This window comes from Phyllostomus discolor, chromosome 5 (genome assembly GCF_004126475.2).
Source record: "Phyllostomus discolor isolate MPI-MPIP mPhyDis1 chromosome 5, mPhyDis1.pri.v3, whole genome shotgun sequence".
Classification (NCBI taxonomy): domain Eukaryota; kingdom Metazoa; phylum Chordata; class Mammalia; order Chiroptera; family Phyllostomidae; genus Phyllostomus; species Phyllostomus discolor.
Window position 1 is genome coordinate 40,349,056 of NC_040907.2, and position 23,656 is coordinate 40,372,711.

Consider the following 23,656-nt stretch of genomic DNA (forward strand, 5'->3'; position numbering starts at 1 on the left):
TTAGGCACAAGGTGCCACATTAGAGACTGACTGCTGTTTCCCTGTACTTGCCCATCACAGCAAGTCTGTGCCCAGGGCTGAAAAGGATTGCTGCTTCTCTGATGAAAGTATGAGAGAAGTCAGCTCAGTTTAGAGCCAAGCTGCAGCAAAGATGCAGGTCTAGCCAAACACTTTGATCAGGGCGTGCTCAGTCATACTGGGACGCTCACAGTATGCGAGGTGCGAGGGAACTACGGCTGACTCAGGGTTCAGGGTTCTTCAGAATGCCATTGTCCCTTCACATCGTCACACTGGGGATGATGCTCCTCTAGTAAATAATGCAAACCGTTGTTTTCCTTTGTCAAAATGCATGCACAGAGAATGCATTTCTACTGACCTGCCTTGTGCTGTCCTGTAACTGGAGCCACTAACCTAGGCATTCCTGGAGCACATGAATTGCACAGTCAGCTCCTTACTGAATACAATTGTCTCACCTATTCCTTGGTGTACAAGATCCTCCATGATTTGGTTCCTGTCTATCTTGACAACCCCATTTCTTTTCAATCCTTACAACACTTTCTCTACTCTAACTCTACTTAACTATTGTATTTCCAGTTTCCAACATAAGATGTGTCACTTTATCCTTCCTTCCTCTACCTGTGGGCCTCTTCCCATGTTATCCAGCCAATGTTGACTCTCAATACTCACATCAAATATTTGCTCTTCAATGCTAGTTTGATTGGATTGATGCTACTATTCTTCACCCCTTCCTAGAACCCTGCATTTCATTATGTAAGGTTTCAGTGCCTGGGATCCCACTGTGACTCTGGGTTGGTCATGTGACTTGCTTTGACCAACAGGATGCTAGCAAATGAGATACAGCAGAGGCTTGGAAAATGTTGTGCCGTTGGGCTTGTCTGCTGCCACTGCTAGGAGAACATTCCTCAGTTAGCTGGCTGGAGAGTGAGATGGACAGTGCCAAGTCGGATTGTACCAGTCATCCCAGCCACAGCAATCCCAGCTCAGCCAGAGGCAAGCTGACCCAGACAGAGGAGCAGCCCCAGTCGGTTTGCAGCTAGTATGTAATAAGTCTGGAGGGCTAATGCACAACGTAGTGATTAGAGCAAAAACAAATACTTATTATAAACTTCAAAGTTGCTAAGAAACTAGATCTTAACTGTTTTCAATACATAAAAAAGAAAGAATTATATGAGGTGATGAAGGTGTTAGCTAAGGCTGCTGTCCTAATCATGTTGCAAAATATGAATGTATCAATTTGACAGGGTGTGCACCTCAAACTTACACAGTGTTACATGTTGGTTATATCACAATAAAAAAGTTGGGGCAAACCTGTGTCAACATCACAGCCCTGCCAGTGACAGACGTTCTGAGCCCTGGTGTCTTTAGCTATAAAATGGAGACAGTGGCAACAACTTCACTGCCTTCTTGAGAAGATGAAATGAGAACATCTGTATCAAGTGGCCAGTTCAATGCACAGCACACATCAGCGGGCTCGACAGTCTTGGGCTGAGTGCATTAATGAGCTGGCGCTTCTGCGATAAAATTCTTAGAACGTGTGCACCAAAAACAGGAGGTCCTCTGTAACATGCCAACATGCGGTATTCTGTTTAATATTCAATATTCAGCCTCTAATTCAATTTATTACTATGGAAGCGCATGTTTCAATTTACTGAACCCAACTGTACGATAAATAAAAGTACCTCAGAGGACCATCTTTGCAACTTAACATCAGCATGTTGTTAAATGCGGTTTATTTAACCTCTCATCTAAAACAAGAGTTGCAATTTGTAGCTTATAAACCTGCTCTTCCCACAACCCTTTGGAGAAATACCAACCCCTGGTCCATGCTTGCTGCCCGCTCTTGGGCAGGCTCACCAGCCTTGTTGGCAGGCTACCCTCTTACACAATTAAGAAACAGGTACTCACCTCTCTAGAGGTAGGCAGCCCTCTTCCACAGCTGCTGCAAAAGCAAAAGGAAAAGTGAAAAACAGACGTTAGCGGCAGCCTTATTAAAGCAAGTTATGTTTGTGCAGTGACCTGACCCTGGAGACAGAATGTGGATCTGCAACTCACCTGTGCTCCAAGCCTCCCCTTCCCCCATCATGCAGGGGATCATCCCTCCTGCCCTGCAGCCCTCGCCCACACTTTATGGGGCCTAATTAGGAGTACAGTCTCTTATATTAGACCTTGACCTCTTGGAGTACCAGAATGTCTTCTGGGTTTTTCTCTTAGTCTCTTCTGTATATCTCAGGGCCTGGCAAAGAGAGTATAGCTACTCAGTGCCTGACTGAAATAATAATACTGCATTTATTGAGCACTTACTCATGTGCCAATAACTCTCAAGTCTTTCCATGCCTCATCTCATTCATTTATCCTCTCAATAACCCTAGAAGATGAGTGTTATTATCATCCCCATTTATAGGCAAGGACAATGAGGCTCAGTGAGTAACATGAGGAAACTTAAATAGCTAGTGAGTGGGGAAGTGGGGATTTACAAAGCCCATTTTGAAACAAAAGCCTCAGTACTTTGTTCTATGTTCTCTGACAGCCTTCTTCCATTTCAGAGAGAGGGTTTGAGGCCTAAATTATTCAATGTTTATAAAAATCATGCTTAGCCTTCTCTGATATGGAGGTGGCCACAGCCTTAAAGTATAACCCTAAGAGAATTTTATTCCGTCAGATGATGTAGAGCAGTTTTTCTTGAGGTGTGATCCCTGAGCCACCGACATCGACAGCCCCAGATGGCCTGTTAAAAAGGCAGATGCTCAGGCTTCTAACCCAGACTTAATGAATCAGAAACTCTGGGGCTGGGGCCCAGCAATGTGTTTTAGCAGGTCTTCTAGGTGATTCTGATGCATGCTGAAGTGTGAGAACCTCTGAGTTCAAGAAACGTAACCATGAGGCTGCCCAAGGCTGTCAAATGAGCAATGAACTTGAGGTAGCTCTCTTAGTGGACCCCCTGCCGGCCCTCATGGTCACAGTGAACCATATGTTAGCCCAGCAATCTGTGCAACCCCAAAGTGTATGTTTACCTCATGTTTCATTAGAGCAAACAGAAGCAAAGGTGTTTAACATGTCAACAGGATCAGACTGCAGCAGGGGGTGCAGAGGGCATGAGTAAGTGCTCCTTTGTGTAATAGAGGAAGACATGTAACAGCACAGAGAAATGGCTCCCAAGGATGCTTCCAGTCCCAGAAAGGGCCAGTGGGGGCAGGGATGGGAACCCTTCAAGAATTACTGAAGGCAGATCACAGAGGCCTGAGGGACCCTGTCATGACTGCAGGTCAAGTTCAAACCGATTGCCTCCCTGCCTCCCTTGGCACTCCCTCCCCCTCCTCCACAGCACAGGTTGTGTTGACAACACAGGCTTTATAAGAAACACAAAGGCTCTCTGCCTCCCTGCCCTGCTCCTTTTCGTTTTCTTCCTCTTGGACGGATTCCCAGTGATCAAATGCAATGCTCTCAGGGGAAGCAGGCTGGCTCGGGAGCGATAAGGGGCCAATTCCCGCAGATTTGTCATTTCACGGGCAAGCTGCCATGGCCTCTACATGAGAATAAGCAGTGATGGATGTCCAGCCCCGTGGAAAAGCAGTTCAGCACTGTCACCTGGGAGCTCATGCGGAGAGGGAGGTGACTGGGAGAGAGTGTACCAGAGTCAGCTCAGACTCCCCCAGCTGGCTGAGGGGGTGAGGGGAGGGGGGCAGTGCATTTCCTCACCTTCCCTGCTGGTCTTGGGAAAGGCAGCCGTCTGCCTCTGGAAGGCCTGGAGGTTCACGGCTGGAGGCTTCGGTGGCTTCGTGGGAGGAGGACCCAGGGACTCCACGGAAGGCAGTGGCTTTGTTTTGGGAAGCTGGTGATGCTTGACATCCAGCTGTTTCTCTGAATACAAATAGTCCAAAATGTAGGTTATTAATCATTTCCATCACGTGCCTTGTTGGGTGAAACCGACCAGTTTCCTTGTCTCACTCTCTCACTCCTCCCCTCCGATCCGCTCTCCACCCAGTGGCCAGCAGGTCCACGTCAAAACGCAAATCTGATCTAGTCACCATCCTGCCACCCAGAAGACGAAGCCTGATTTCTTCAGCATGACATCTGTTCACTCCCTTCTTTGGCATTTGAACAGCATACCACACAGCCCCAGTCGACATTTCCAGATTATTTTCCTATTGGACTTCAGTCTCCTACTTCCCTGACCTGCAGCCCAAATGTCTTTCACTTACACCATGGGCTTCTCAGTTCTCTAGATTTGATTTTTAAAGCCTTAAAAAGCTCTCCTATGTCCAAGATTTTGTTCATGCCATTCCTGGTTCTAGAATGCTGTTCCGTTATTCTCTCTTGCCAAATTTCAACTCTTTCTTTAGGCCCTGCTCCAATGACACCTCCTCTAGGAAGCCTTTCTTGATTTCTATCAGAAATTAAGGTCAGAATGCATAACTCTAACTGGTATCCCCAATGCACATTACTAACACCTCTCCAGCGGTCTTGTGGCAGGTTAGAGGGGCTGGTCTAACTTCCCACCGAATGTAGGCTCCTGTGGGCCGGGACTAGGCCATATCAACCTTTTCCCAGGACTAAGCACAGGGCCTGATTCACAGGACATAGACAATATCTATTCCCTGAAAGAATTCTTCAGGCACTTATGACAGGCAAATAACATGTGTGCTATGAAGAGGAGAATTAATCTCTGATTCCCAGGACTCAAAGTCTAGGACAGCCTTCAAGGCTGACTTTGGGTCACAGGCATCTGTGGATTTTGTGTCCTGGAATTTTGCAGGGTAGTCCCAAGTTTTTATATTTTATCCTTCTGCACTAAAAAGACAAATTCCAATATTATATATAAAAATTGTATCTACTGCTTCTGAAAATAGCACAAAATCTTATAGTACCCAAGTACTTTGATTTTGGCTGACATGATGCAGTGGTTGATTACATGGGAAACTAAAGGAGCTGGCCTGCGTTTCCCGAACATGCCAGTGTGACCTTCTCAAAGTCCTGCTGTCCTGTGCGAGCGGGAAGGGGGGCTTCCTTCTTGCCCTCCCAGCAGCACCAAAGCACCTCTCTTCTTAGGCTGTAATTTTAAGTTCCAATGTCAGTAACCTGTCTTTATCAAATTAAGGAGAAGACACAGTGAAAACAAATGATCACTCACTTACTGGGCCCCTAATTTTTACCAGGCACTGTGCTCGGTTGTTGACGTGGGTTGTCTCATTTAATCCTCTTAATAATTCCCCTGGGTAGGTAACCAATCCACCCTTCCTTCTTTCCTCCCACTTACCCTTCCTCCCACTCATTTCCTCTTCTTCCCTATCTTTCATCAATAACCATTTATCCACTGTTTCCAGGTATGACTCTAGGGGCTGGGGATGGAGTCATGCCCTCACATTGCTGAGGTCACATATGTGACCTTCCCAAGTCAGCAAGATTTAACTTAGAAAAGCACAGTGAGCTCTCCCGCCTCATATGTGCAGATTAGATTTCCTACCTGGGGGCCAGCTGTCAAGCTCCCTCTCATAGATAGGCTGGGAGGTGCTCCCTGCTGGGGCCCTCTCAGGAAGGGACTTTTCTAGGCTCTTCCTTCCATGTGGAGAAAGTAGAAAAGTGGGATCTTCTGAGGTGATTTTCTTTGCACATGATTTTCTTTGGGCCATCAGGTACCTCTGGGAAGGAAGAGTCTGGGATTCTTTTATTTGCAGCTTTTTCCTGGGCTCCTCTAGAGTAGTAAGCCCTGTGGTTTTCTGATCTTCTTGATGGGAAACCCTACCTCCACAATTGGTAAGGCGAAAGGCTGATGACATTTCACTGTTCTGAGATGAGACCTTCTCCCAGTTCCAGAGCTTGTTTTTGAAGCTACTGGTCACCACCAATTTCTTCTCATTGGCTATCTTAGCATTTGCCTGATTCACATCTAAAAGCAGAGAAGCCGTCTGTGAATTCACTGCAGAGTAAGCAAACCTTCCTGGAGGTCCTGGGGAATCAAAACATTTCTGAATCTCACTCCTCTGTGCCAGCTTCATTTTCTGGGCTTTAGGAGGCTGGGGTTCACCACCAGAACAATATGGTGGAGGCTGATTGTGGTCAGATGAGGGCAGTTTTCCATTGGCCCAGGTCCTTGTTGACTGTGTGCTTCCAAAGTCCCCCTTATGAGAAACACTTGCTGGGAATTGACTAGGTCCTGGAAGAGATGGCATGTCAAGCTTTTGAAATTTAGCTTGGAGTTCTTTGAAGTTTCTTAATCTTTCCTAAAGCATGAAGGAAAATAGAAAGTCTTATTATCTTCAGAAAAAGCAGCATGATTAGCTAACTTCACTGTGCCTGCTAAGGGGCTCTCAGTGCCAGTGCAATGCCATTGCTTACTGTGCAAGGTCAGCCAGCAGTGCTACTGCCTATGAGAGATGGAATGGAAATAATTGTATTCTTTCTGAAACCCTTCCAATATATGTCATTTCTTCACAACATACAAAAATATTTGTAAAGGAGATAGTATTAACAACTGCTGATAAATCTTTTGATACAAACTTTTTTGATGGCTTCCTCCTGCCTATACAAACAAGTTCTAAACCCCATAGCATGGCATTCGAGGTTCTTCACAATGCAGTGGAATTATGATCTCCAGCCATAGCTCAACGATGACCCTTAAACTGAACAGGATTATTTACAAGCTTTTCGAGACTTTGTACTCTCCACCACCCTGACTTGGCTTGTGTGTTCTTGCTTCACGAAATGCATTCCCCGCCTACTTCAACTGCTTTTTCTTACAACTTCAATGTTCGCCTTCTTCATTCCTCTGGATGACAGGTGGAACTAACTCCTCTGTCTCCTTGGTTCTTGCATAGATCTTTCTAACTTGGCTGTGGAAATTAATACTGTTCAACTGGAGAAAAGAGCAAACTTTGGAACCAGGCAAGTGTGTGTTCCAATTCTGACATTGCTCTTTATCATCAAGGCAAATACTTTGGAAAATTTGGTATTTGCAAGGGAGTCTCATTTTAAAAATAAATTGCCAAGTGGTAGAGGGATGAGGGCTACCTTTGTAGAGTATCCATCACTTCACATAATAAATAAAAGACATCTGTCAGAGGCTAGATGATCCTCTTGTATTTTTGACTCCCCTTGGAAGTCTGTATCCTTCCTTCTAAACTCAGTTCAAATTTAGTACACAAAAATGGTGGCAGTAACTGTAGGCCAACCGTTGGGGTGGAGGGAGAGGCTTGCCCGGGGCTGCACAGTGTATGGGTGGTCCCGGTAGGTAGGGTTAGGGTCGACTCCTGCTCAGTGCACTTCCCACTGCTCACTAGATCTAGTTTATTTTTGTAAGTTCATTTTATCATCTTTTGTCTTCATAGGAGGACATGTGGGAGGAGATTCAATGGAGCTATTTCAAAAGAAAGAACCCCCATCTTCTCCTGATCATCTTAAAGTGAAACAGAACTACCCTGGGTTCTATTCCTCGGGGCTCTATGGCCTGGCATCAATAAAAACCATGAATCCCAATGCCAGAGTCTTATGAAAAGGAAAGGAACTTTTTATTCAAAAGTTATACAGGTTTAGAATAAAGGTGGAATTCTACCATTAAATCCCACACCCATTAGAAACAAAAAACACCCACCAGCACACAGTCCTGCCTCCTTTTGCCAAACCAGGCCAGTCAGAGGTACCACGTCTCAGGAAAAGAGACAGAAGCCTGTAGCTTAGTGGGGCTGCATTCCATCTGCATTCCAGTTTGCTGTCTGTGCTTAGCCAGGCTCCTGCCCTTAATTCAAACCTGTGTGGCTCCTCCTCATGGTGGGCTGGTGGGAGTCCTTTTGCATCCTTTCAAACTATGTGGCCAAGACAGCCTTCACCACTCCCAAGCCACATGGTCAAGAGAGCAATGCTTGCCCCACAGTTGGGTTTAGATCTTGGCACAGATCTTCCTGCATAACCCCATTTCCAACTCCTTCCACACCGCATTACAGCTGCCCTTCCCCATATCTCCAGCCCTTCTTGGCTGCCATTGGTATTGCAGGCAGGCATGGCCCTGTGGTGTAGGAGCTGCCTCCAAGCCACTCTAGCAGGTGCAGCAAGTCCCTCCAGCTATATCTGGAATTAGAGTCACACCCATCTCCCTGGCTCCTAGTGTGGCCTACTTAACACTACTGAAGCACTGGCCAATTTCTTTAGATATGCAAAGTAACTCTCAATGTCGGTCCTCCACTTTCATTCCCCCAGCCATGTTAAGTGAGGGTTTCCCCATTTAGGGGAACCCCGATATTCCATGTTACAAAATTTCCTAATTGCATGTACACAAGCTCCGTGCCAATGACTTCTAATTTTGCCAGCGAGTGAATGTTGAGTGACCTTTTCTCACTGTACTTATAGTTGACTCACACCTGCTGTCTGAAGATTTAGGAAGGGAGAGAAATTGAACAAGAAACATGAAGTAAGTGTCGCTATGTGGTAGACACCAGCACTGGGCATGGAACCAGGAGATCTGCATATGAAGCTCAGCTTTTCTATTTTCTAGTTGTGTGTCTTGGACAATTTACTTCCCTCCTCTAAACCTTATTTTCCTCACTATGAAATGGGACTGTTCTACTGATAGTTGATGGTTATTGCAAGGTCCAAATGAGATAGTAGGTATACATACTTCAGTGGTTAATATTTTTAAAAATATGACAAAATACACGTAGCTTAAAATGCACTACCTTAATTTATTCAGTAGTGTTTAGTAAATTTCATGGCTGTGAATGTCCAGAACTCTCTTCACTTTGCAAAACTGGAGCTCTATACTCATTAAGTAACAACTCCCTATTCCCCCTCCCCCAGCCCCTGGCAACAACCATTCTACTTTCTGTCTGTAAACTTAACTACTCCAGGTGCCTCATGTAAATGGAATCATATGTACTTGTCTTTTGTGACCGACTTATTTTACTTAGCATATTGTCCTTCAGGTACATCCATGTTAAGAGTGTATTGCAACATTCCCTTCCTTTTCAAGGTTGAATAACATTCACAGCATGTGTATACTACCTTTTGTTTATCCATTCATCCACTGATGGACGCTTGGGTTGCTTCCACCTTCAGTTGTGGATAACACTGCTGTGAACATGAATGCACAGAATATCTCTTTGAGACCCTGTTTTCAATTCTTTTGGGTGTATACTGACAAGTGCAATTGCTGGATTATTCCATTGTTAATTTTTTTCTATATCTTTTTTAAAAAATTTATTTAAATTGTTGTTGCAGTACAATTTTCTATCTTTTACTCCCATCCCAACCCGTCCACCCAACCCTCCCCTCCTCCCTCCCATTTCCACCCTCCCCTAGTTTTTATCCATGTGTCCTTATACTCATTCCTGTAAACCCTTCCCCTTTTCCCTGGAAATTCCTCTGAAATTCCCTCTCCTCTCCCCTCTGAACTCTGTCAGTCTGTTCTTTATTTCAGTATCTTTGGTTGTATTTTGCTTATTTCTTTGTTTTGTTGTTTAGGTTCCTGTCAAAGGTGAGATCATACGGTATTTGTCTTTCACTGCTTGGCTTATTTCACTTAGCATAATACTTTCCAATTGCATCCATGCTGCTGCAAAGGGTAGGAGCTCCTTCTTTGTTTCTGCTGCATAGAATTCCATTGTGTAAATGTACCATAACCAAGTGTTGGAAGCAACCTAGATGCCCATCAATAAATGAATGGACCACTGTTAATTTTTTGAAAAACCATCATAGTGTTTTCCATGGTAACAGCACCATTTTACATTCCTAACTGGAACATTGGTTCCAATGGTTTTACATCCTTGCAACACTTGTTTTGTTTTGTTAGTTTTTTTTTTAAATAGTAACTATCCTAATAAATATGAGGTGGTCAGTGGTTCATATTTTAAAAGGAATATAATATGATTATTTTTAGCTTTTTACCATCTGAAGCCACATGCACTACAATGTTATTGCTCAGTAAATTTTAGTCTCTGTATGGGTGATTAGAAAAAATTCTGGCAGGAAATAGAATTATGAATTGATTGCCTCCAAGCCAAGGTCCTGTATAAAAGTCATTGGTTTTAGAGGAGGCAAACTTAATTATACCTGGCTCATTCTATTTTAAAACAAATATTCATTAAGTGTTTACTATATGGGTAAAAGATTGTTTTAGACAGTCAAGAACTCCACTTTATTTGTTATTTATTTATTTTTAGAGAGAGAGGAAAGGAGGGAGAAAGAAAGGGAGAGAAACATCCATGTGAGAGAGAAACATCAATCCGTTTCCTCTCATATGCCCCCCAACCAGGGACCAAACCTGCAACCCAGGCATATGCCCCACCATGAATCAAGCCAGCGACCTTTTGCTGTGAAGGACGACAGCCAACCAGCTGAGCCACAGGTCAGGGCAGTACTCTACTCTTTAATATTATATTCTAATGCTGAGGTAGGCAGAAAATACACAAATACACAAGAAAATATTAGAGACAAGTACTATGTGGAGAATTAAACAGATGATTCAATCAAGGGTGACCCTGTACCCAGTCACTGATTTTCAGAGTTACCATAGAAGAGTCTTTTTTTTTTTCAGCATTCATTTATCAAATCAAGAGTTGGTCTGGGTGATCACCAAGCCTCATCCAGCTTTAACATTTATATTTTATTTTCCTTTAAATGAGAAATAGATGTGATGAGTCCTATTATTTATTATTCATCATCCATTAATAGGAGGTCAGTGTTAAGAATATGAGGCAAATTGAGTGAAGATGGGTTGGTAGGTGGCTGAAGGGGAATTCCAGTTAAAAGCATGTTCCATTCCTTTGGGCCCATTGGTAGTCAGTAGCCACATCCTACTGATCTTCAGTCTTAAGAAGCCTATGAGCCTGGACCTTCTTCATTCAAATGCCACTGTCTTCAAATCCTCTTTACTTATTAAAATGACTTCCTCCTGGTCTCTCTGCTTTTACTCTGGGCCCCTCTAATCCACCATTTACCTACCTGTTAGACAAATCTGACTAAAAACACAGATCTCATCATGTACTTCACAGTTTAAAATCCTTCCTCAATATTTTCAAATACAGCTGAATTTTTTGCTAAGCATATAAGGCCCTTCCTAATCCCAACTCTGTTAATTTTCTGATACCACATTGGGCACATCACAGGCATGCTTGCTTCCTTCTGGCCTTCCTGCATTACCTACACTTTCCCATACTGATTTTGCTCTTTCATGTCTCTGTACCTTTGTATGGGCTGTTTCCTCTGCCTAAAATTCCCATCTTTCTTCCAATATCTTGAACTAGCAAACTTCTGCTTGTCCAAAATTGAACTTGTCGCCTTAAAATCTTCACTAGTTTCCTATTCTGTGCCAGGCATTGGGGTTACAAAGATGAATAAGACATTCCTCAAACTCTGACACCAAAACCAGACAAGAATGCCACAAGAAAAGAAAATTATAGGCCAATAACCTTGATGGACATAGATGCAAAAATCCTCAACAAAATATTATTAAACCAAATTCAACAATACATTAAAAGATCATACACCATAATCAAATAGGATTTATGCCAAGGATGCAAGTTTGGTTCAACATCCACAAGTCAATCAAGGTGATACACATTAACAAAATGAAGAATAAAATCATATGATTATCTCAACAGATGTAGAAAATCATTTAACAAAATTTATCACCCATTTTTTATAAAAACTCTCAACAAAGTGAATATGGAAGGAACACACTTCAACATAATAAAGGCCATATATATAACAAACCCATGGGTAACATCATACATATTGGAGAAAAACTGAGAACTTTTTCTCTAAGACAAGGGACAAAACAAGAATGCCTACTTTCACTAGTTTTATTAAATACATATAGGAAGTCCTAGCCAGAATGACAAAGCAATAAAAATAAATAAAATGCATCTGAGTTGGAAAGAAAGAAATAAAACTGTCCTTATTTACAGATGATATAATATAACATATAGAAAAGCCCCAAGGATTCCACTAAAAATGGTTAGGACTAATAAACAAATTCAGGAAAGTTGCAGGATATAAAATTAACATACAAAAATCTGTTGTGTTTTTATACACTAATAAAAAACTATCAGAAAAAGAAATTAAGAATACAATCCAATTGACAACTGCATCAGAAAGAATAAAATACCTAATAATAAACTTAACCAAGGAGGTGAAAGACTTGTAGCTGAAAATTATAAGACAGTGATGGAAGAAATGGAAGACAACATAAAAAATGGAAAGATATTCTGTGTTTATGGATTAGAAGAATTAACTTTGTTAAAATATCCAAATTATCTAAAGCAATCTACATATTCAATGCAATCTGTATCAAAATTGCAATGGTATTTTTCACAGAAATATAAAGAACAACATTTTTCAAATTGTGTGGAGCCACACAAGACTCCAAGTAGAAAAAAAAAATAAACCTTGAGAAAGAAAACAAAGCTAAAGGTACCACACTCCCTGATTTAAAACTATTTTAATTTGTGGCAAAGGAGCCAAGAATGAACAATGAGGGAAAGGACAGTCGCTTCCATAAATGATGTTGGGATAACTGGACAGCCACATGCAAAAGAATGAAAGTGGACTTATGTCTTACACAATACACAAAAATCAACTCAAAATCAACTTAAAGACTTGAACATAAGACCTGAAAGCATAAAAATCCTAGAAGAAAACATAGGTGGTAAGTTCCTTGACATCATTCTTGGCAATGATTTTTTGGATCTAATTCCAAAATTAAAGGCAACAAAAGAAAAAAAAATAAACAAGTGAGACTACACCAAACTTAAAAATCTTCTGAACATCAAATAAAACCATCAACAAAATGAAAAGGTAACCTACAGAATTGGAGAGGGTATTTGCAAATCATGTATCTGATAAGGGGTTACTATCCAGAATATATATTATAAAAACTCATACAACTCAATAGCAAAAACTAAACAATTTAATTTAAAAATGGGTAGAATATTTAAATAGATATTTTCCCAAAGAAGACATACTAATGGCCCACAGGTACACGAAAAGGTACTTAACATTGCCAGTCATCAGGGAAATGCACATCAAAACCACAATGACATATCGTCTCAAACCTATTAGAATTGTAACCAAGTGAACCAGGGCTCATGCACATGTTGTTTTGATGCATGACCCAACAATTAGTGTTGAGGGAAACAGATTTTTATTTACAGGATTTCCACCGTTGGGAGGGGGTGATGGTCATTGAGAGCACTCCTGCTCAAAGCCTTGTTCTCCTATGAGACCCAGCATCTCCTTTACTCTCCATCAGGCTATAAGACAAAAATATGCCCCAAATTTCCCCATATCCTTATCTGTTCTTAAGCCAGCTGTGCAAACAGCTCTCCATCCCCTCTAGAAGGCAGACTCATGGGTTTCAGAATCACCCATCCTCTCCCAGCAGCTCTCTCCTTCAGGATCTGGGGTACATTGTCCTCAGCCTTCTGAAGTAGCCCAGGAAAACATGAGCCATGTTCTCCAGGCAGGTTTCCCAGCAGGTCTCCTCTTTCTCTAGTTGTTAATCCAAAACCACGTGGCATCTCTGTATTACAAACTGTATGGCAGGTACCTCCTTACACACCAGACCTCATGGCCAAATCACCATGATTCTTTTCTCATGGTTCCCTCTCACATGGCTGCTACCCATTGTCTCAGCCCTGATAGCAACCAGCTCAGAGGAGTAGATGTAGCTCCTCCCTTACTCCATGCAGCATGGATGAATCCTCAGAGAAGCAAAAGTAGCTCCTTTCTCACTACAGACTAGCACTGCTGCTTGCTGCTTCCTTACTACCCCATGGCAGACCAGCCTTCTTCTCTCTGCCTTCCCTTACTTTAAATGCTGAACTGGAGCTTCCTCTGTGACCTCATATCCAGTGCCTCCTATAATGAGCTACTCCTGCCAGTTACCCCATATCTTTTTACCTTCTTTTGGCTGCCATCTTTAGTTAGGGCAAGAGTACATACCCTGTGACATGGAGGCCTCTGCCTCTCTGCCTCTCATACACGCAAAATAGAAGTCCCCCTCCCACCCTACTCCATCAGGAGCCACTAAACATTCTGAAAGTCACCTAGGCCTTTTGCTCAGGGCAATAGCACAGCTTTCAACTTGCGATTTGTAATGCAAAGTATCTTAAGACATATCATATGCTTCCCCCATCCCCCAACCATGGGCTGTGGGGAATTTCTCCTATACTTTGGGGACCCTTTTCTCTGTACCCCATTACAGAATAGCTGTTATCAAAAAGACAAGAGATAACAAGTGTCGGAGAGAATGTGGAAAAAAGGAAACTTTTGGTGGGAACTAAATTAAATTTCATTGTTGGTAGAAACCTAAATTGGTACAAGCACCATGGACAACAATACACAGGTTACTGAAAAAATTAAGAAGAGAACTACCATATGATCTAGCAATTCCACTTATGAGTATTTACCTGAAGAAAACAAAACTCTAACTCAGAAAGGCAGATTCACCTCCATGTTCATTGTAGCATTATTTATAATAGCCAAGATACAGGAACAACTGATGTATCCATCAATGAATGAATGGATTAAGAAAATATTATATATATGCATTATATTATATAAACATGGAATATATTCAGCCATAAAAAGAATAAAATCTTACCATTTGAGACAATATGGATGGAACTTGAGGGCATTATGCTAAGTGAAATATGTCAAAAATAGAAAGATAAATACTGTATAATCTCATTGATATGTGGAATCTAAAACAAAACAAAACAAAAACTTACCAAGCTCATAAATACAGAGAATAGATTGGTGGCTTCCAGAAGTGTGTGACAGGGGCTAAGTAAAATGGTTGAAGGCAGTCAAAAGGTACAATTTTCCAGTTCTAAGATAAATAGGTCATGGAATGGAATGTTCATCATGGTGACTATAGTTTATAATACTTTAGTGCATATTTGAAAGTTGTTAAGAGTAAATTTTTTTAATATATTTTACTGATTATGCTAATACAGTTGTCCCATTTCTCCCCTTCATTCCCCTCTACCCTGCATACCCTCTCCCACCCACATTCCCCCCCTTTAGTTCATGTCCATGTATCATAAGTTCTTTAGCTTCTACATTTCCCATACTATTGTTGCCTTCCCCCGTCTATTTTCTACCTACCATCTATGCTACCTATTCTCCATTCCTTTTCCCCTCTATCCTCCTCCCACTCCCCTATTGCTAAGCTAAGAGTAAATCTTAAAAAAGGAAAATTGTAACTATGCATGATAGTGGAGTTACTAGACTTATTGTGATGATTATTTCGAAATGCACACAATTATCATACCATTATGTATATACCTAAAACTAATATAATGTATGTCACTTATACTTCGATTAAAAAAAGACATACACACAAAACAGTCCCTGGCCTTTTAGAGCTTGGCAGAATGACAGAGGCAGACATAGACTGATCATTTTAACACGATACACAAAGTTACCAAATCATGACACAGAGTCAGCTGTGTGAGCATAGAGAAGAGGCCATGATGCGGGGAGTGGGGTGGGGGGGAGCACACACAAGGCTTCCTAGAGATGATTCCTCACATAACACAGGCAGTCAAGCAAAGAACAGTTTGGAAGACAAGTTCTGACAGAAAAAGAGCATGGAAAGACAAGACACGGAATATGAAACAGCGTGACATATACGGAAAGATCAATTCCATCCAACTGGAACCCCAACATTAAGGGTGTAAGACTGGAGAAGAAGGTCAAAAACAAATCTCCTTGAAGTAATTGAGCTTAATCTTTTAAGAGGATGGGAAGCTACTGATGAGTTTTACATAGGACTATGTCATGGTTAGATTTACAGTTCATGCTGATTAAAGACAAGAAACCAATTAGAATGTTGCTACAATGGTCAAGTAGAAATGATGAGAGGCTGGAGTTGGGCAGGGTTGATAGGAGTGGAAAGAAGGTGACAGACGAAAAAATATGCTGCGAGTAGTTCAAGTAGGTCCTTGAACTGACCCGAAGGAAAGGGAAGGAAGGACCCCAGGATGATACCCAGTTTTCTACATTGGGTAAGAGGATGTTGGTTCCTGAACCTAAGACTGAAGACTGGAGATAAAAGCTGGGGAAAGATGATGAGCCCAGTTTGGAATATATGAGTTGCCTTCTTAGGGGTACCATCCACCTAACAGGTAGTTATTTACATGAGTGTTGTGAGGTTTAGAAATTTAGATTGGGAGTTATTAGTGAGCACAGAGCTTAAGAGTGTGAACCCTCGAGTCAAGTTGCCTAAGGTCAAATTCCAACTCTGCCATTTATTAGCTTTATGACTCTGAGCAACTTATGTAACTTCACTGTATATTTTTCCTTATCTGGGAAAATAATTGTGTTCCACCTCATAAGGAGTTATGGCTAATCCCTGAATCCTGTGAATGTCAAAAAGGACTTTGCAGATGTGATCAAGTTAAGGATCATCAGAGTGAAAGATTTTCCAATGCAATCACAAGGGTCCTTGTAAGAGGGAAGCAGGAGAGTCAGAGAAGGAGATGTAACAACAGAAGTGGGGATGAAGGAGATGGGGGTTGAAGATCCCACATGAAGACTGAGGAAGAGGCCGTGAGCCAAGGAATGTAGGTAGGCTCCAGAACCTAGAAAAAGCCAGGAAATGAATTCTCCCCTAAAACCTCTGGAAAGAATGCCCTCAGCACACACCTTGATTCTAGACTTCTGTCTTCTGGAACTGGAAGATATTATCTTTGTGCTGCTTTAAGCTGCCAAAGTGATGTGTTAAAGTGGTACCAGGAAATAAATACAGTTTCAGGAAAGAGCAAAGAAAGGGAATATGTAAAATGAAGTCCCATTAACTTCCCTTTCATAATGAGGGAAAAATTGACCACATGCTGTAACTGCAGAGGCTCACTTTAAAGCAAAAGCTCACAGAGGTGGCACTATAATACCCTACCGCCCACAGACAACAGCAGAGCTAGGAGGCACTGTGAAAAACTTCCCAAATCCTGCCGATGATCCTTCAGGTCTGCCAATGGATTTGGTTAATTGTCTGAAACTATGGACCTGGTAATTCAGGTGTATAGCAGTTAATCCACATGTAGGTAGAAGGCAATGCAAAGAAATGTATGGATTTCGCTAACTGAAGAGAGCTTTCAGCAGGTTGTTCCAAATGGCATGCAGCAGATAAAACCACAGGTCCAAATTTGGGTAAAGAACTGTATGATAAAATACCCCAAGTTTTTCCAAAGAATACTAATGTGTTCAAAGACCAGATGAAACTGTTATTTTTATTACTCTAGTCATTTAGAAAAGACATTCTTACAGTTTTCAGGTATTGAGAATGTCAAAAAAGAGGAAAGAGACCCCTTTTCTTTTTAATACTAAATTTTTAAATGGATTAGAAAATGAACTTAATACTCTAGTGAAAAGAAACCAACTTAACTGGACCTCTCTAGGTACTTATGATTTATTTAATGTGGTTAGTCAATTATCTAAAACAATAGAGGAAAATTGATAAAAGGAAAATTAATCAGGTTCTGGATTATGAAATTAAAGCAGTGCAACTCATGAGTTTACAATTGTAATAAAAATGCCATCAGATTTGAAAAAATCCAAAAGGATTCTCTAACAGTAACTGAAAAACTAAAATTTGCAATTATTACAAAAACAGAAAACCAAAACACCAAACTAGTCACTGGAAAAAAATGTTGTAAGCTCAAATGGTTATAGAAAAAATAACAATCTTAATACCAGCAGCACTAAAATGGAATAAGCCTGTTTCAAGGATAAAAGGGGGATATTTCCTTTGTTAACTACTAATTCGTTAGGAGAAATTGAAATCTCTCCCTATGATATTTCCACTGCTGCTCTAGCAACCTATTCTGTGCTAAAGCTCAGCCACCTTCCCATTTTCCTTCCTTGGAGAACTGAAACTGTACAAATGGCGGGGGGTCTCTAGTACCCCTATTGTGATGGGGTACAGGGCAAGGGGTGCCTAGGAAAATAGGAGAAAACCCACACAGCCCATGGGTTGGGGGATGCAGACAGTAGAGATACTTTGCAAATCTATAGCTACTTGATAGTTAGTTTAATCGCTTTGCTACTGGCTCAGGGTGAGGTGGGCATGACTTTCAGGATACATCCTGATTTATGATGTAGCCAGGGTGTTGGTCCCCCTGGATCACCGAGTCACTCTTGTCCTGACTGGGGATGGAAGTCAAGAGAATGTAAACTATACGGGAAACTGGCAAATGTGGCTCATTGTGGGAGGATTCAAAGATGAGGACGCACAGGAGGCTCTGAGTCAGGTTTGAACTAAGGGGGGCAGCCTCGAGGGGATCCAGCCATGCGGTTTGAAAGGGTGCAGAAGAGCCAGGAGTGAGGAGGAGAGTGGTGATGGAGGGTGTAGAAGAGCCACACTGCCAGTAATGAGATAGGCGCCACACAGGCTGCGGGAACTGGTCCGCCGTGGGCTAGTAAGAAAACAGGCATGCTCCTTCGATTGTGCCTGCTCTAGCTGACTCTGGAGCCACCTAGGACTCTGCCTTGTGAGATGCTGACCTGCTGCCATGCCAACCTGGACTTTATCTGGACTCTTCTGACTTGTGCCTTTCCTGGATATTGCCATGATCCAGTGCACCGTGGCGCATGTGTTTCTGGACTCCAACACAGAGGCTGCTGACCATGTACCTCAGATCCTGAAGGAGAGCTACTGTGTGAGGATGGTGACTCTGGCACCTTCCAGGGAGACTGTAGAACTGTGTGTGCAGCCGGCTAAAGATAAGGAAATGGGGAACTTTAGGGGCTTTTGGTTAATAGCCTTTTGGAAAGCAAGGGAAGTGCTGGTTCTCATGGGAAAGGAGGGCTCTGAGCATAAGTGCCCTGAGTCCCCCCAGGGTTGGAATATTGTAAATAAAAACCTGTTCCTTCTGATACTGCTTGTTGGGCCATTCACCAAGGCACTGCTCGTTGTCCACTCACCACATGGACGGGCCCCTGTCTGCTCAGTCACATTACTATTTCTAAATGCACCATTTGCATTCGGCAACCTTGGAACCCTGGGCTGATAATCTCATCATGACTGTAATTCACTCGCAGACCAACTCTTAATCTTAGGAAGTTGACTTAAAGGAAGAACCTTTGGAAAACACTGAAATCATCTGTTTCACAAACAGTTCATATCTTAAATCTTTGGGACATTATCAGGCTGGATAACAATCACCTCTAAGGTTAAGGTCACTGAAGCTCAGCTACTCCCACAGGCTGAGTACACTCAACAAGCTGAAGTAGTCCTTCTCTTACCAGAGCTTGTAAATATAGTAGCAAAGCACGAAACAGCCAACTATTGATACAAGCAGCAGATATGCCTTTGGGCTTGCTCAGGATTTTGGAATGCTGTGGAAATGGAAGGTTTTTTATAAACTCATCTGGAAAACCAATAAAAAATAGCACTTAGGTAAAATTGGATCCCCCAAAGCTTTAGTAATTATAAAGATTCCTGGACACATGAAAGAGGATTTGAAATTAGCAAAAGGAAATGCAACGGCAGATCAAGCTGCAAAACTGCTGTGATGCAAATGCCAAAGCCACAGCTTTTAGTGTCTTCCAAACTGAACCTAGTGAAATTGATACAAAAAGACAGCAACAGCTTTCCTTAACTAAAGAGGGATGGCAGGTAGAAATGAATGGAAGTTGGCTGTAACAACCATAAACAATTGGGTCGGTGGTGTGGACCACAGAAGAAACTAGTTTTACCAGCATCAATTCAAGAATGAGTTTTGACTTACTCTCGTCATGAGTCAACTCACTGTGGCAGTGACCAATCATTGTTAGGGCCCATTAGTATTTCTGAAACCCCCTCTCAAAATTGCCTCAATCACACATGAGAAATGTCTTCTTCATCACAAACATAATCCCAGAAAGCTTTGACATAGTTCAATGGAACATTTTCCCTTACCTTCAAGTCCTTCTGAGGTATGGCAACTTGATTTTATTCAATTACCTCAAATTTCTGGATACCAAAATGTGTTAGTAATGATTTGCATGTTTTTTTTTTTCCCATTGGGTTGAAGCTTTCCCATGTAGAAAAGCAACAACTCAAGCAGGAGCAACAGTACTTTTAGCCCCACCCCCCACCACCAGAACTACACAGTGACAGGGGAACTCATTTTACAGGACAAATACTGAAGCATGTCTGTGGAAGTTGGCTGATATTGCAGCATTTTCGTTGTGCCTACCACCCCCAGTCTTTTGGGCTGGTGGAAAGGACAAATGCAATAATAAAATCTCAACTGGCACAATTTACTGAGAATATTAATATATCCTGGCTAAAGGCTCTACCAATTATACTAATGAATTTATGTTCTGCTCCTTTCGGACAACATAACTTGTCTCCATTTGAGATAATTACTGAGAGACCTATGAAATGGATTTCCTGTCAGAAAGATTCAATATTATTAAAAGGAGGTATAATATAATATAAAACTCTTACATAGATTTGAACAACAACACCAAGCTTGTAGAGATCCTTCAATAATAATAAATATAGACAGACTTATGAACTGAAACACCATGATCTCCAACCCGGAGGCTATGTACATGGGAATAGACACCTCATCCAAGATTCTCTGCACCTCAGAAGGAAAGTGCCAGATCAGGCTTTGTTGACAATTCCTTATGCTGCTAAATTAAAAGGTGTTGACTTACAGATTCATATTTTTCCTTTTAAAAGGGCAGATCAGCCCTAGTCAGTGTGGCTCATTTGGTTGGAGAGTCACCTCATAAACCAAAAGGTCATGGGTTTGATTCCCAGTCAGGGCACATGCCTAGGTTGTGGGTTCAGTCCCCGGTCAAGGCGCATGAGAGGCACCCAATTGATGTTTCTCCCTCACATCAATGTTTCTCTCCCTCTTTCTCTCCCTCCCTTCACCTCTCTCTAAAATCAATAAGCAAGAAAAAAATAAAATTTAAAAAATAAGTCAAAAATTCAAAAACAATAAAATCAATAAGCACAATGGAAGATGAGGATTTAAAAAAAGGGAGGATCACCTCAAAGACTGTTAAGACTATCTTAGTGGTCTTGCAGCCAACGTTAGGATGTTGACTAAGTAACTTTGTGTTTCTGCTTATTCCTTCTTGCTATTCTTTTAATAGAAATGTTTTTACTCAGTGGGCTTTTACTTTTGCTTAAAATAAAAACCAAAGTAATTGTTGGGTTTATGGCTAAATACCCGTATTTGGTATATCTAGTACTTCAGGTTTACCCTGGTGGGTTTCTCACCCATCCCCCCCGTAAGGGACTGGTCCAAGGGACTGATTGGAAAGGTCTTACAAAAAGTGATTATATAACAATGAAATCAAAGTACAACTTGAAGTTCAGCAGGAATTACGTTGAAAACATCTGACAAATGACCTATTAACAAAACCATGGAAGCAATGGGTCATGGTGCCTCCTTTTCCTGCAATGCTGTTGTCCTTGAGGTCAGGCACTTGGGTCAGGATTTGCTCACTGGTGCAGGGCCAGCGCCCAGAAGCATATTTGGCCTATAGTGGGTGTTCAATTAGAATTTGGTGAATGAGTGAACCCCTGATGTACAAGTCTTTCAGCATCCCTTCAAGAAAGGGACAGCGTCATGAGTATCCCCCTACTTCCAGGATGAGCACCCGGGCTTACAAAATGTTTGATGAACAAAGCAGTGCAGGAACATTTAGGAAAATGAGCAGGTCCACATAATCCATGAACTGTAGTGACAGAATTTCATTTTTTTTCCTTAAGGGTATCTTACAATGCATACAGAAACAAATTATCTAATTGTTATAACAACAGAAGATAACTCTCAAACAGCCCTGGAAGGTAGCCTTGGCACACTTCTGACCTGGACTGGCAGCATGGGGAAGCAAAGGTCAGGCTGATGCCAGAGAAATTGTGGAAACAACCTAAGATAAAAGATAGTGTGTCCTCTAAACAGAAGGGGTTTATCTCTTTGATATGGAAATTAACCAAGAAGGTAGCAAGCAGCCAAGAAAACAAAGACATTGCTATTTCAGAAAAACAGGGAGACCAGTTTGTAAAATAGCTACAAGTCTGAATTCCAGTTCTTTAAATGCAGCATTATTATATTTACAAGACTGCATTTAACCTAAGTAGGTGAAAGGACTGCATCAAACAGAAGCCTCTCATTTAGAATTTATTTTAGGAAACCTAAAGAACAATGATAATAGTAATAATAACAAAAGCAGGTGTTGCATGTCTTTGACATATAAATGCCTTATATGACATTACCATGTGCCAGGCACAATGATGATTTTATTGTGTCTTTTTTTGTGTATTACCATTTAACCCCCTTATATGTCCTTCCTTCTGCAATAACTGTACTGCTGTTTATGTCCATGACTCCTTTTACCTTTTTGCTCCATCCCTCCATCTGCTACCCTCCCTGCCCCTTAGTTGTCATCCTGCTCTCTTGAGTCTGTCTCTACTTTGCTTGTTGGTTCAGGTTGCTCATAGATTCCACATTTGAGTGAAATCATATGGCACTTGTCTTTCTCTGACTGGCTTATTTCACTCAGAATTGCAGGTCCATCCACACTGTTGCAAGGATAAATTTTTTTCTTTTTTATGGCCAAGTAGTATTCCATTGTATAAATATTCCATAGTTGTTTTACCCACTCCTCTACTGATGGACACTTGGGCTGCTTCCATATCTTGCCAGGCACTATTCTAAACACTTACTTTATTTAAGTCTTTTGTCTAACCCAGTGTTTTTCTAAGATCTAAACCAAGATATGGAGTAAGGCATTGAGATAGAGCCTAAGAAACTTGGCCCCAGTCACAGCCTGGAAGGGTCAAACCTGGCCTTCAAACTCATGTGTCAGGGGTCCAGACCCCTGGTCTGGACTCCTGAAACCCCTTATTTGTTGCTGGATCTAGAAATTTTGGGCATGACCATTTTTAGAAATAAGCTAATATTTGATCAAATGAGCATCAATACTATAATACTACCTTCTTGGGAAGTCTTTCCCCCTTAGCTAGTTTCAGAGAATTAATCACTTTCTGGGTTTTCTCCCCCATCTTCATCATCCTTAGTAGCAACCATTCTATGTATCTTAGTGCTCACAATAGCCCTCTAAGGCTGGTATTGCTACTGCCCCAGAGGCTGAGTAACTCTCCCAGTTTACCCAGTGAGAATGTGGTACATGAGTTGAAACCCTAGTCTCTTTGTCTCTAAGGACTGATCTTAACTATTCTGCTAATATACCTTACTTATAAATTTAACTCTATTTCACAGACATTTCATAACCAATTATATATATGTCATACTTTAGAAGTTATGTCAAAAAATGTACCTCTCATTACACTTTTTAAACTAACAAAAATCTTAGGAAACCAATTTACATTTGCTTTTAAAATACTTTCTCAGGCTTTTGGTTATTTATTCTGAGATGAGCAAAACACTGGATCTAATATAATCAGGGTATTTTTAGATTTTTAACAAATTATACTATTAATGTGACCATGCATTTTGGATTTTCAAGGTAGTCCTGATTTAATGTAATTTAAAAGGTGGTAAGAAAATGCAGAGCCAGATAAAACACAGTTTAGTGTTAGACCCTTTCAAAATGGATCTGCAAATGAGCATAAATTCTGAGTCAAATCACACGTCCTGATTTCTATTTTAGAAAATACAGTCCAGATAGCTGCCCC

General features: G+C 41.4%; 1 protein-coding gene across 3 annotated transcripts in view; it reads right to left on the reverse strand.

Annotated features, from left to right (window-relative positions):
- FYB2 (FYN binding protein 2) overlaps positions 1 to 23,656 on the reverse strand; it is a 107,256-nt gene that overhangs the window by 60,755 nt on the left and 22,845 nt on the right. For 2 of the 3 annotated variants that reach the window (XM_028514167.2, XM_036026159.1), the window contains exons 2-4: positions 5,483 to 6,239; positions 3,718 to 3,879; positions 1,927 to 1,960 (exon numbers count right to left, since the gene is read on the reverse strand). In XM_028514167.2, the coding sequence (XP_028369968.1) occupies positions 1,927 to 1,960; positions 3,718 to 3,879; positions 5,483 to 6,239 (953 nt within the window). The remainder of the gene's footprint in view (positions 1 to 1,926; positions 1,961 to 3,717; positions 3,880 to 5,482; positions 6,240 to 23,656) is intronic. The other variant, XM_036026158.1, reaches the window with a different exon arrangement.